Raw genomic sequence first — 13,603 nt, forward strand, 5'->3', positions numbered from 1 at the left:
CATACGACCAGCGAATATTGTGTTGTACTGGGACCTCTGGGACCCTGCTATACAGACTGCGGTGCCGAGTGTTCCAGCTATGGCGGCGAAGAGAAACTGCGGGCGTTTTCCATACTTTTGTGCAAGGATTGATACCAAGGGCCTGTGGCAGAGCCCACATCATATTAGAAACAAGACTCAGGCAAAGAGAAGGCTTGAAGTAGAAACGAGGGGCTACGAACCCTACAGCCGCAACAACGAGGAGGTGGTAACCAGACAACTCAGCAACCTTTGTGATGCTAACGCCGAGGATGGGGGCAAGGGCAAATGTGGCCGGGCTAAGCATGGGACCAGGAAGCGAAGCGAAGATGATGGTGTTGAAAAAGATAACCCAAAAAGCCGCTTCCTTCCGCCAGTTGGTCCAGAGCTTCCCGCGTCATGTGCATCAGAGAAATCTTATTATTTACGTTGAAGGTTTGACTTACCAATGGGTCATTTGGATCGTTCAAGGATGGTTGAGGGACCAAGACCGTGTCAACTCCCTTCCCGGATGTCAGTATGATGTTTGGGGTGATCATGGAGGTTACTCGTGGTATTACCATGTAGATCGTTCTTTTAAGAATACTACTCTGGCTTTGGGCGTCGTGGTCTGGATCACTGGTACTAGATGTCCTGACAAGATGCACGGTCCCCGCAAGAACTGCATCCTCTCCAAGTTTCGCGTCAATAACACCAAGAGGCATGTTTGGATATGTGTTGTTGATTTGTTGGTTCTCAGCTGAGCTCAACGGCATCAGAAGCTTCATCAATTGATGGCGCCTGTTATGTTTTTATGACGAGCGATATCTCGAAATATGGATATCTCAAAGTTTCATCGTACAGAACAGCTTCTTACGGCGTCACGATTATGTCTCAAAGACTTCTGCATTTCACACTCGGAGATGAGCTTTTGTCACTGAGCGGTCTCCTCTTAGATCTGAGGACCGCCGATTGTATGAAGATCGAATAACAGCCATTTTGAGTACAGGGCCTGCACAAGCCCATCAAGCCGATTGTGACATGTTTTACAAGGCTCGCACACGCCAGCTTCAAGCTATAGAACCTCAATCGTGCGGTGAAATTTCTTGAAAATGAATATTTGATGTTGATAAGATGCGGGATGGAGGTCGTCCTAGCTTCTTAAATGTAACCTCGCGCTTCCGCGGGCGTCCGCCGGCGCTTGTGCCAAGGGAAATGTCTCCGACTGAGCTTCGGAGGCTACCCCACCGGCCCGGACCTTTGTCGTGGGTCTCAGATTAACTCTCCGAGCCAAGTCCCAGTACCGGTTTCCACACCTGTCGTACCATACGATATCTCAATATGCTACATTCAGAGATCGGCGTTGTGCCGCAGAGCTAAACAAACCGTGTGATTTGTTCGTCTCGGGATAGTCAGATAGCAAAGCAATCCGTGCATGTCGCTGCGAAAGTTGTGGCAGGTACTGGATTTGGATCACTTGTGATGCTCGCCATGTACATTGGCATGGGGTGTTGGATCATACTGATCTCCAGTCCGTAGATCTTAATCCTTGCTCAAGCCTTGAAAACTGAGAACGAATTTTACGCTCGCCTGGTGCTAGAGTAAAATTTGAATCAACCTACCATTGAATATCCTCCACGAACAGAGTCCAAACCTGCAAGATGGACGCCGCAAAAAGTCAATCTACGAAGGTGGATTCTTGGTTCTTCCAAAACCTGGATGATAACACAGAGCCTTACTTGAGGCGTATTTCGACCGGAAATAACACACTCTCGGATCGTTTGCAGTTCAACATTGACGATGGACAAAGGCTTACGGACCCTATCAAGCCTGATGAAGATGAAGGAAAATACCCTGAGGGCATTACGCTAGTGCTAATCATACTTGCACTAGCACTAGGTCTTTTTGAGGTAAAATCCCAACAACAATAATCGTAACTGCGAAAGATCCTTCAATCATGGCAAAACTTCTCCGGCTAACAGGTTTACTCAATGAACTAGTTCGCTCTCGATGCCACCATCGTTGCCACCGCTATCCCCGTCATTACCACCGAATTCAAAGCCCTCGCAGATGCCGGCTGGTATGGCTCTGCATATCTGATGACGATTGCGAGTTTTCAAGTGCCATGGGGCAAGCTGTATAAGTTCTTCATTCCAAAGTGGATCTTCCTGGCAGCGCTCATCATCTTCGCCGTTGGAAGTGTCCTCTGTGCCATTGCCCCCAACAGTGCCTTCCTCATTGCCGGGCGTGCGGTTCAGGGCATTGGGGCTGCTGGTTTAACTGGCGGCGTCTATGTAATCCTGGCGCTCGTCACGCCTCGGAGCAAAACGCCGATCTATCTAGGCGCATTCGGTGCCATTTTTACTGGTGCGAGTTCACTTGGGCCTATTATCGGCGGCTTCCTCACAGAAAAGTTCTCATGGAGGTGGTGGTGAGTCCAATCAGCGTCTAAGATGCACAAAAGAGAGGAGCGCTGACAATTTGCACGTCGAAGCTTTTGGATCAACATACCCTTTTCTGTTCTTGCCGGGGTTATTGTTCTGTTCTTCTTCAAGATTCCAAGTACTGTCAAAACCGTCAGGGCACCATGGAAGAGCATTGTGCGTCAGATGGATCTGATGGGTGTGGTTCTTATCACCGGCATCATCGCTCTATTTGTCACTGCAATGGAGTCCGGAGGCATCAAACACGAGTGGGACTCTGGCTTCGTCGTCGGTACGCTAATGGGATCGATCACTATCGCCATGCTCTTCGGGTTTGAGCAGTACTTCATGAAAGAGGACGCCCTTTTGCAAGCAAGGTTCTTGGCCAACATGAAGATCGGCTTCCTCTGCGTATTCGCATTCATGTAAGTGGACCACCAGCTCTATATGTACTCGGGACTTTCTTTTGACATCTTCGTAGGCTCAGCTCGGTTGCGTACTCAATCCAGTATAATCTGCCAGTCTACTTCCAGGCAACCAAAGGATTTACTCCCGCACAGAGTGGTGTCAACGTTCTTCCCCTGTTGATTGGTGGAGGTGAGTCATATTGCCTATGATCCATTCTTCTTATACGACGTCTAACATGTAGATCGTAGCATTCCTCACACTATTGTCCAGCGTGGCGTACTCTAAATATCGGAATGACCGGCTATATTGTGTTCTCTCTGGTGCTCTTACAGTTCTAGGCTCTACGCTGATCCTCACTCTTGACCCGGACTCTACACCAGTTCAGTACCTACTATACCAGCTCATAGTGGCCTTTGGCTATGGCTTAGGAACCCAAATTCCAGTCTTAGCTGTCCAGGCTACAGTCGATGTGCAAGACGTGCCCCAGGCCACAAGTATCGTCCTCCGTAAGTCTTCTCTGAGGCCGACATTCAAATCGCTATGGGTATCAAAAAGCATTGTACTAATGGCCTCGAAAACTCACAGTATTCCAACTTCTCAGTGGTGCACTTGCGGTATCAGCAACTCAGAACCTCTTCAACAACATCATGTTGCAGAATGCTCTGCGAAACGTCCCCAGTCTCACCGCTGCCCAGATCTTGGCCGCGGGATCTACGGATTTGAAGAAACTCTTCTCCGCGGACATTGCTCCTCGAATAATTGCAGCGTACACGGAAGGTCTTCGAGCATCATGGGCTATGGGGATTGGATTCGCTGGCGGTGCTTTGATTTCTGGGGTGTTTGTTGGAGCTTGACTTGGCTTACATGTTTGCACACCAAACACTCATTTAGGAGGGGAGTTTTGTTTCTAAGGCTCTTGCTCTAGAATCGAATCTCGGAGTAGATTCACTTGGCAGAGTATAGACCCTTGATGGAGTCTCCAATTCAATTAGACAGGGTACACTTATTCCTGGGATATTGTCTATGAACATATTGCTTCTTCAAAGTTCAAGCAGACATATCATGTCATTCTCTGAAGAGCGCAAGTTAATTGGTTGTACAAGTTCATGCGAGATGACAAGAGGCGACGCCGTGGATTGGTATTCTACCCAACCCAACCTGACAGCATGATATAGGTAACAACAAATAGATGCTCAAGATGAACTCTTTCTTCTTGTGCACCTTACTTCATCCGTTAAGATATAAGTTAACTTCGAAGTTGTGTCTGGTCTCAATTTCTTCTGAAATGCTTTCTAATAACAGCGAGGATCGCTGGCTTCGAAAAGAAGCATACACCCAACTACCTCATATCGTACCTCATTGAACATCTTCTGGAGAGGCACCAAGATACCCACAGCATCGTCCTCATGATTATCAAAGACCCCCAAATAGTTGTTCAACCACAACACAAGCCGCGCCAGCGGATTACGGTTCACGCCCTTACCCAGAATAGTAGCCCCGAACACGACCCCTCCAGGCCTCAACAAGCGACCCATGCGTCCCAAAGCCTCCGCCTTGCGTGCCGGTGGGCCAGGCAGGCAATGCAGCAAGAACATGAGAGATATAGCATCGAAGCCGCCTTCCGGCAAACTATTTCCCTTCGCAAACAAACTCTTCGGCTCGTCACCTTGAGCCAGGAAGTCACCGACGACCTTCGTAGCGTTGGTGCCGACCTCCGGATGTGCCCTTTCAATGACGGGTAGAGTAACGTCCAGGCACGTCTCGTTGAGGTCGACAAGAACATACTCGGTCCATTTGGGCAAAGGAGCTCTTGCGGGGAAGTATCCTGTGCCAACACCAATGTCGAGGATCCGAGTGGGTGGGGGACCGCCCGGATTGGACTTATACGGCTCTGCGGCGCGAGCTATATTGCGGTTGAAGAAAGAGATGAGTTTCTCGGCCGAGCAATTCCAACCGTAAGGTGAAACGACACCAAAGACGAGAGTGTCGTAGGTTTTCAGGTTGCTTGGATTGTATGCATCTGCACCTTTTGCTGTGTCCAGCTTTTTTGTTTGAGTCTGAGTTGTGGTTTGTGACATTTTTTCTAATGCTTGGAAACTAGCAATTCGTGGACCGTCTATGAAATGAAGGTCTTGCGGCAGGGAGTAGAGCATATTGGTTTCTCAAAATTGATGAGAGTGGAATCTTTCAGATGACGGGTCCTGAGATACTAATCTCGAGTTCGAGCATTTGTATCAGTGCTGAACCCATCTGTGACCACGCCGACTTATTCCACTTGAAGGTGGTCTGTTCCTAGGCTTGACTCCTTGCCTCCTTGGATTTTGGTCAGACTTCCAATGGAGATATTGGTAGGGTGTACCTCAAGGCTGTTTCAAAATTGTTCGACGACTCCGAGGCATACTCGAAACAATCGGCAAGCAACCGCAGAGATGAATATTCGGACAGCAAACGGGACGAGTCGGAATGAGCTTGCGACCGCTGGAGACTGGAGACAAGTCCGAACTGCCTCTGAGGCCCATGCTCCCACCATGGTCTCCGAAAGCTCCGGGCATTTTTTGCAAGGTCGAACCTAGGAGCGTAGGTCAAATGAATCCAGAACCAGAGTTCACCTTCAGTTTCCGAGCGCTCTTGTGTTTTCTGGCGATTGATGATTTAGTAGGGTCTGCGATTGTCAAGGCTAATTTCTTCGTTCAAGGATGCGCACCAAGAATTTGCCTCCGATTGTTCTTCGTGAAGTGCACACGTCTCTTTGTGTCTGTCAAGAATCCTCTCAGAACAACCATCCTCAAGAAACGAACTATGGCGGCCATCGAATCCATCTTCCAAGAGTATGCAGAGCGCCTCAACCGCCGACTTCCCAGCGAGAACATGGCGAAGTTCTCGTCTCCTGGACACTCATCCTCTCAGCTTTTGAGTTTGCCAACCGGCTTCGAGCACCTAGAAGTGTCAAGTGACGTGAACATCACCATCCTTCACCAAATTGGCGACGCTTTTACAGGCGATTTAGCTGCAATCCTCCTCGTGCGGATTTCGCCCAAGAGCGTCTTTCCTGCTTCAACCGCCACTACGGTAATCGAGTTCCGGCGACACGTTTTCTGCCAAATTCAGGGCACCACTATCTCCAACATCATGATTATAGACGATGTCGATGCGTTACGCAACAGCGAATCACAGGCGGTCCGACCCCCAAGCTGGAGCGCTAAAGCTCCCCCTTCAGGGTTCTGTCTCGCTGATGCGTACCGCGCATACTTCAACTGCGTCTCCACCAGGACCATGGAAGAGAACCTGTCGAACTTCACCCATGACCACATTACGTTCAATGGGCATTATGTGACCCGTGAACAGTACAGAGGAGCCATGGAAGAGTGTCACGATGTCATGACGGATTGCAAGAACACGCTCGAGAAGCTTATTGTTGATGAGGGAAAACAGCAACTCGCAGCTAGAGTGGTATTTGAGTGGACACCAGTTAAGGCTTGGAATGGAATAGAACCAACGGGCAAAAGAGTCAAGTTTACAGAGCATGTATTTGTATGGTTCGACGAGGGTAAAATGCACACAAGTGTCACATTGTTGGATATGGAAGCTTTCAAACAGCAGATGAGAGTCTAGTTTACAAACTTTAGGAGTGACTAAGTATTCGATAAATGCTTAGTTGAAGTTCAAACCTTTGATTTTGAACATGATCTGAAGAGCTGTCACTTGACATTCGCTGTGGAACTTGAATCAGTTGGTCTAAGCACCGGAGGGCGTTTCGGAAGCAGCACTTGGCCTTTGCTGCTAAACCGGACAGTCTCGGAGCATCTCAGCGTCCAACGCTGGCCATTGGAAGAGCTATGGAAGTAGGTAGTGGAGTAACAGCAGCAGTTCCCCATCCATTGAGGTGCACAGAAGGTTGACTGATCGCTGTCGCACTTAACGAAACCCATATCTGAGCACAAGACACGGCGGTCATTACTACCACCGGTTTGGTCTTCATCCACATTAACAGTCACTAAACCACTAGCAACATGGAGCATGGCCTTGCAAATGTCAAGATCTCAGAGCAAGACCTCGTCGGCAAAGTGGCAATCGTGACGTAGGTTTCTTCATTTTCTTTTGTCGTTCAACCGCCAGACTATTCTCATTCTGTGGCTTCTGCTAATATGCGGCTTGTTTCCCAGGGGTGCTTCGCGCGGCATTGGACGAGCCATCGCCATTCACCTCGCAAGCCGTGGTGCGAATATCATCGGAACATGCTCTGCGCCATCGTCTGTGTGCAAAATCGAAGATCTGAAAGCCGAGATAGATTCACTATACAGAAATGCTAATAAGCTTTCTGTACCTCAGATTAAAGGCGTGGTTGCGCCTTTACTAGAGCCTCGAGAGTACTGCACTGCCATTGTCAACGCCGTCAAAGAGTATGGGAGCTTGAACATACTCGTGCAAAACGCGGCGGTCGTGGAGGTTGCGTCAGTGGGCATGATCACTCAGGACCACATTGATCGCTTGCTTACGGCCAATATTGAAGCACCTGTGTTTCTCGTGCAAGCACTTCTCCCGTACTTCCAGACGGAAAGTCGAATCATCAACATCTCTTCTGAAGGAGGCCGAGATCCTTCTCCAGTTGCTCGTACGTAGCTTTGCTCATTTCTGCTCCTGCTTCCTAGCCTACTTGCATCTAGTGTTTTGGTTCTGATCAATCGAGGCTACAGTGGTTTACAGCGGTTGCAAGAGCGCTATCGAATCGATGACTCGCGTGTGGGCTGACGCTTTGGGGACGAGGCCTGGGATGGAGCGGACAACAGTGAACTCAGTTGCTGTTGGCAGTAAGTTTTTTGCAGCCTCCTTGAACCGAAAATTGCAAAGAGCCTTGTCGAAACCTGACCATTTTCCATCAGTTACGCAAACCGAATTGGCATCACAAATGCCGGACACCCCGGAGATCCGCCAGTTCCTTAAGACAAAGAAAACCGCATGCAGTGTGGAAAAAAGGTTGGGGAGGGTCGATGACATAGCTGAAATCGTAGGCTTTCTGTCATCTGAGAAGAGTCGATGGGTCAGTGGCAGCGTGATCTGCGCAAATGGTGGCACTGTCAAGATACTCTAGGTCAAGAAACTCAGGCCAAGGTGTCTGTCCTTGCCAGGGCTTCGTTGTTCAGCGCCAGAAATTCACGACGAAGAATATTCCAGATAGGCTTTTACGAATTGATTAAGTACTATGGTCATCGAATCAAACTAGAGTTGAACACATGCATATACGCCGCTTCGTGTCGATATGGGCATCTCCTTACTCACCTATACCTTGTGATACTTGCGCAACATAGCTGGGCTAAGCAGAGATGAGCAAAAACCTGACAGAGCTGACGAGCTTGGGTGATCCAGTTGCCAGGAGGGGAAGAATCATTGCTTGAACACAATTTTCCAGATGTTACATGAAAGTCTATGAAAACAACATTCAGCCCGAGTATAAACTAAACGCCAATCCAAAAAAAAAAAAAAGTTTGAGATCCCCGTGTCATCCTTTGAACGCCGGCCCCAGTCCCGTGCCCATACGAAATCATCACTCAAACGCCACCAACTTACTCTTGTCGGCTATCCTAGCTGCAAATACTTCCATAGGAACGGCAGCCAAGACCTCCAAAAGAGCCACAGTTGCCTTCATCTCCTTAGTGATCCAGTTTCTGACCTCGAGCGCAACCAGAGAATCAACACCATAGCGGTACATAGGCCGGCCCGGATCAACTTCCGATACGGGCATCTGCAAGATATCGGCCACCTTCTTTACCAGAGCCTCTGTGATAATATTCAACGCTTGCTGCTTGCTACTTGCCTCAGATAAGCGTGAAGAAAGAGAAACGGTATCCAACTTTCCAGCACCCGAAGCACTTGTCGCTGAGCTCGTCACGGCGAGAGGTCCGAAACGTGGGATGCTGAAGTATCCTGGCTGATCGAGACCGTGTGCTGCCATGATGTCTGCGGTGCCCAAGCCCGTTGTCACTTGAGCTGGCGGCCATGAAGCCGGGTTTTCGCTCTTCTGCCGATTGATGAGGCCCTTGAAGATGGCATGGAACGCTGGCTCTCGAATGCCCAGGGTCTCTTCCCACAGCAAGAACTTGCCCGTCGCACCTTGCTCTGCCAGCACACCAACGTCACGCATGATACCCAGGTTGACCGACACGGCCTTAAGCCCCTGTGACCGGCGGTAATGCGCCAAAGGGTCTTGGTATGTGTTGCCGGCGGAGTACTGTGCCTGACTAGGGTAGCCGTACATACCCGAAATGGACGAGCAGATGATGAAGAACTCTAGGGGGCGTTCATGGTTGAAGTACTCGTGGAGGTTCCATGTACCTTGCACCTTGGGTCTCAACCCGGTCTTCCACCAGTCGTAAGACATCTTCTCGAAAACGATGTCGCGAAGAGCCATAGCCATTTGGACGACACCTCTGACGGGCGGAAGTTCTCGTTCGCATTGACTCAAAGCGGCCCGGAACGAGACAGGGTCCGACACATCACCGCGGTAGGCCTTAACGTTGGCGCCCATGTCGGATAGCTCTTTGATCAGAGCCTTGGCATCTGGGGAGCCGTCTCCAGATCTTGAGAGGAAGGCAAGGTTACGTGCGCCACAGGCGATGAATTGCCGCGCCAGACTGCGGCCGAGACCACCGAGGCCACCAACAAGAAGGTACGTGACATCAGCGTTGAGCTTGAGGGAGTTCTTAGCCTTACGCAAGATTGGCGCCTCTGCGTTATCAGTGAATGACATAACCATCTTGCCGCGGTGCTTTCCTTGCTGGATGGTGCGGAAGGCGTCTCCCACTTGACCCATGGAATGCACCGTCAGGGGGCTCGGGGCACGAAGCGTACCCTTATGGACCAACTTGAAGGCTTCGTCGAGAATCTGTCCTAGCGCAGCGGGATCCTCCTCGTAAAGCGTGAACTGATTGAAGAATGTGAACGTCGTGCTCTTCCCGAATGGCCTCATGTCAAGCCGAGTATTGTCGAGAATGTCGCGGAGACCAATCTCGACAAAGGTGCCAAAGGTTGCTAGACACTCCCACGATGTCCGAAGAAGCTCTCCTGAGAGTGAGTTGAGAACGCAGTCAACACCGCGACCACTCGTGATGCGCATCACGCTCTTTGCGAAGCTGGCATCGCGAGAATTGAAGATGTGCTTCTCAGGAATGCCATACGTGTTGACCAATAGCTTCCGCTTGTCTTCGGAACCAACGGTGACGTAGACGACCAGACCTAGGTGAAGAGCAATCTGGACAGCCGCTTGGCCCACACCACCAGCGGCAGCGTGGATCAAAACCGACTTGCCCTTGGTAAGCTTTGCGAGGTTGACAAGGGCATGGTACGCAGTGGTATGAACGACAGGCAGTGCAGCGGCCTCCTCGAAGGACATGGTGTCGGGAATATGAGCAACAATGCGATGGTCAACCCGGATCTTGGTGGCGTGTGTGCCGACACCCAAGAAGCTCACGCGGTCACCAGGTTTGAAGCGGCTTGCTTCACTGCCAGTCTTGACAACGACGCCGCTGCCTTCCTGTCCCAAGACAGACATGGGAATGAGTCCCATAGTGGCCATGATGTCTCGGAAGTTGATGCCCGTGGCTTTCACCTTGATTTCCACCTCGTGGTCTGCAAGAGGGGCATTCAGCCGGTTATCCTCAATAAACTGCAGTGTGTCCAACAGACCGGGTCTCTCAATCGAAAGCCTCAGGTCCTCGTCGGCGCGAACAGATGTAACCCGGGTCGAATCATGCAAGTGATGCTTGATGGAGTCATTCTCCGTTAAGCTCCTGTAGATACGGGTCACCTGCAAGACACCATCGCGTTCATGGAACTCATCATCTTTTGTGGTTTCCGAAGACAAGATGCGAGATGCCAGTGCCGGGCCGTGTTGCAGGCCCGTCTCTTGACTCAGATGCAGAACCTGGAACCGAGTGCCTGCAATCTCGCTCTCAACACAGCGTGACAAACCATCAATCACGCCGAATGATGGGTTGTCTCCACAGGTGATCCAGAGAAGGCGCTGGTATGCTAGAGATAGAGCCTTCACATTTTCGTACTCCTTCTCCGACAGGTCGTCGAGTAGCGGCTTTTCAAGTTCCAACAGAGAAATGAGAACTTCGCTCTCTGCAACATCAGACTTCGGCTCGTCGGTCAAGGTCCTCGTTGACACCGTGTAGTTTTGAGTGATAAGAGATTCTTGCAGAGCCTTGGAGAATTGCCGAGACTCTTTGGACATAGTCGTCGGCTCCATGATTACTGCCTGCCGAGCGGGCGTGCCGTTGGTCGCGGGCTTCGCATCTGCGTTCCTAGCACCCCAGTACAGCGCAAGACGCTCATCTCCCTCAACTCCAAAGACAAAGTCATAGCCTCTAGCTTCTAGTCCTCCAGGAGTGGGCTGCTGTTTGGCAGCAATGAGGACCGTTGCCTCTGGCTTGGTGAGGTTGAGAACCCGTTCAAGGAACTGGTCGCGCTTGTCAACCTTTTCCACGTCGCTGGAGATGATCAAGAGATCGGCCTTCGGAATGTTCTCCGGCAAAGGGCTATCTACTGCGCCGAGTTCAAACGCCTCGCCGACGAAGGCTGTCTTGTCGGTCGACGGGTTCTTGGCGGCATTGATGACCGCGTAGCGAACTTGACTCGGGCGTACGATGTCCCCAGGTAGGCTAGCGATAACTGAGTTGCGTGCGGCATCGTGGTCCGGCACGAGCTGTAGGAGCGTAGCCGCCGGGTTCAAGTGAAGTGCCATCCGAATGATCTGCATCGTCAATGTTAGCATCCCAAATAAAGTCTCTGGCATGGATTACAAGCGTACCTCAGCCATTCTATCCTTGGGTTTGATAGCAGAGACCACTCGGCTGATTTCCTGTGGCTCCATAACATCCAAGGCATAGTTCCAGCGAACTTCTGATGTGATGTCGGTCGGATCAACCTCATTATCTTCGCGACCTCCGCCATCATCCATGTTCAGCTCAGCGACTCGGAAGTCCTTCACCACGAGGTAAGGCTTGGAAACATCCTTGTCGAACATGAACATGTCCGCAGACAAGTCCGTAAAGCCATATCGCTCCGAGAGGCAAAGTCCAGGCATGACGTAGCCCACGTCGCCGGGAATATCAGCGGAAATTTCGAGCTCGGTAAAGTGAACAGGCACGAAGGGTCTCGTGAAGTCGAAGCCTCCGTCCTTGTCACCTATCCACGTGCTGCTCAGCCAGCTCTGGAAGACTGCATCCAAGGTACCAGCGTGAATGAGAAACGGTCGCTCAATTTGCCCCTTACTGTAGGTCTCGCCGATATCAGTCACTCTGATATTGAATGTGCTCTGACCGTCGCCGACATGGCATCCCTCAATGCCCTGGAAAGCTTCTCCATACTTCCAAGAGGCGCTGTTCATGTGGTTGTAAAAGTTCTCCTTGGCGTACTCGAGATTCGACTCCTTGTGAACACGATGATAATCCGCTACTCTCGAGGCTGCGATGATGGCATCCTCCTCTGCCATCTGCGGAGTTGTGTCTTCATGGTAATCGATTGTCATCAGCCCACGGCAGTTGTCCCTCAGCTGATCACCTCCGACGCATGAAGACATGGTAAACTCCCACCACGCCGCAGGGGTTGAACCCAGCGTGGATTGGAGGTAGGGCCTCATGTGAACAATGACCTCTGTTGCAACTCCTTCGGGGAGAGCCATGGCAGCGAAGAGAGACACATCGCGTAGACGGAAAGCTCGAGCAGTCTTTCCCGGTGCAACAAGCTGTTGACTAGCTTCGAGAATGATACTAGTCATGCCAGCACCAGGGAGAAGCACGGTGCTGCCGACCATGTGCCCACGAAGCCAAGGCTCGTCTTCAAGTCGAAGGAAACTGCGCCATACCCTCTGCGTCTCATCCATCATGGGTACAGGCGCTCCCAGCAGACTTCGAGTGGGGAACTTTTGTGCCAAAAGTTCCTTTGCAATACGCGAGTCGCAGCGGAAAACCTTCGAGTGATTCCAAGGATACGGCGGCAGGTTGGTGAGAAGCTGGCAGTGAGAATCTCCATTTACCTTTTGGAGTTCCAGAGAGACACCTTCAGCGAAAAGCTCGGAAGCCAGCTGCAAACTCGTATCGACGGCGCTTTGGAGTCTGGTAAGAACGGACTTGTAGCTGACATCGCTGATTCCGTGGTGGGACAATATCTGCTCGATAGGGCCACCGAGAGCGCTATGAGGACCAAGTTCGATCAATAGGTCAAGAGTCTTGCCATCTGCTTCTGCTGCTGGAGAAACCATCTCCTTGATTGCTTGCTCAAAGAGAACAGGAGATACCAGGTTGCGCACCCAGTAGTAACCCCCAAGCAACTCAGGGGCAGCTTCACTACCAGTGACACTCGAGACCATGGTCACACGCTTGGTTTCGTCCTCCTCTGAGCTATGCGGCTCAATGTCTGCGATGGAAGCGGCGTAGTCTGCTGCAGCACCCTGCATGTGGCTAGAATGGTAGGCGACATCAACCTGAAGCATGCGAGCAAACATGCTCTCCTTCTCGAGGATGGCTCGCAGTCTCTCCAGAGCGGCTAAGTCACCCGAAATGGTGACGCTATTCGGAGAGTTCACACAGGCCACTGTCGCGACACCGCCGAGGTGCTCTCCGTGCTGCGCGAGCAGTGATCGTGCTTGATCATAGGAGCAGCCGACAGCCATCATGCCGCCCTTGAGGCCGACCAGACCGGAGGAAGCCTTGCCCCTGAAGTAAGCAATGGCAATTGCATCACGATGCGTGAGCGCCCCGGCGCAGTACGCCGCT

The 13,603-nt window shown here is 51.1% G+C and overlaps 5 protein-coding genes across 5 annotated transcripts; 3 read left to right on the forward strand and 2 right to left on the reverse strand.

Annotated features, from left to right (window-relative positions):
- Positions 1-1,658: 1,658 nt before the first annotated feature.
- Positions 1,659-3,682, forward strand: HER10_EVM0007722 (GliA; the record flags this gene model as incomplete). Its single annotated transcript, XM_035477268.1, has 6 exons — positions 1,659-1,907; positions 1,998-2,428; positions 2,579-2,845; positions 2,902-3,017; positions 3,161-3,334; positions 3,414-3,682. The coding sequence occupies 6 exons, from the start codon at positions 1,659-1,661 to the stop codon at positions 3,680-3,682; spliced, it is 1,506 nt and encodes a 501-aa protein (XP_035337387.1).
- A 438-nt stretch (positions 3,683-4,120) lies between these two features.
- HER10_EVM0010093 (methyltransferase) lies at positions 4,121-4,906 on the reverse strand (the record flags this gene model as incomplete). Its single annotated transcript, XM_035479563.1, has 1 exon — positions 4,121-4,906. The coding sequence occupies one exon, from the start codon at positions 4,904-4,906 to the stop codon at positions 4,121-4,123; it is 786 nt and encodes a 261-aa protein (XP_035337601.1).
- Positions 4,907-5,627: 721 nt separating this feature from the next.
- On the forward strand, positions 5,628-6,440 carry HER10_EVM0007398 (uncharacterized protein; the record flags this gene model as incomplete). Its single annotated transcript, XM_035476956.1, has 1 exon — positions 5,628-6,440. The coding sequence occupies one exon, from the start codon at positions 5,628-5,630 to the stop codon at positions 6,438-6,440; it is 813 nt and encodes a 270-aa protein (XP_035337364.1).
- A 398-nt stretch (positions 6,441-6,838) lies between these two features.
- On the forward strand, positions 6,839-7,448 carry HER10_EVM0010346 (3-oxoacyl-(acyl-carrier-protein) reductase; the record flags this gene model as incomplete). The annotated part of the gene is made up of 2 exons (XM_035479809.1): positions 6,839-6,906; positions 6,992-7,448. 2 exons carry the CDS (start codon positions 6,839-6,841, stop codon positions 7,446-7,448), a joined length of 525 nt encoding a protein of 174 aa, XP_035337622.1.
- Positions 7,449-8,370: 922 nt separating this feature from the next.
- HER10_EVM0007815 (uncharacterized protein) lies at positions 8,371-10,398 on the reverse strand (the record flags this gene model as incomplete). The annotated part of the gene is made up of 1 exon (XM_035477359.1): positions 8,371-10,398. One exon carries the CDS (start codon positions 10,396-10,398, stop codon positions 8,371-8,373), a length of 2,028 nt encoding a protein of 675 aa, XP_035337393.1.
- Positions 10,399-13,603: the final 3,205 nt, after the last annotated feature.

This window comes from Colletotrichum scovillei (assembly GCF_011075155.1).
Source record: "Colletotrichum scovillei strain TJNH1 chromosome Unknown Contig00002, whole genome shotgun sequence".
In the NCBI taxonomy this organism is placed as follows: domain Eukaryota; kingdom Fungi; phylum Ascomycota; class Sordariomycetes; order Glomerellales; family Glomerellaceae; genus Colletotrichum; species Colletotrichum scovillei.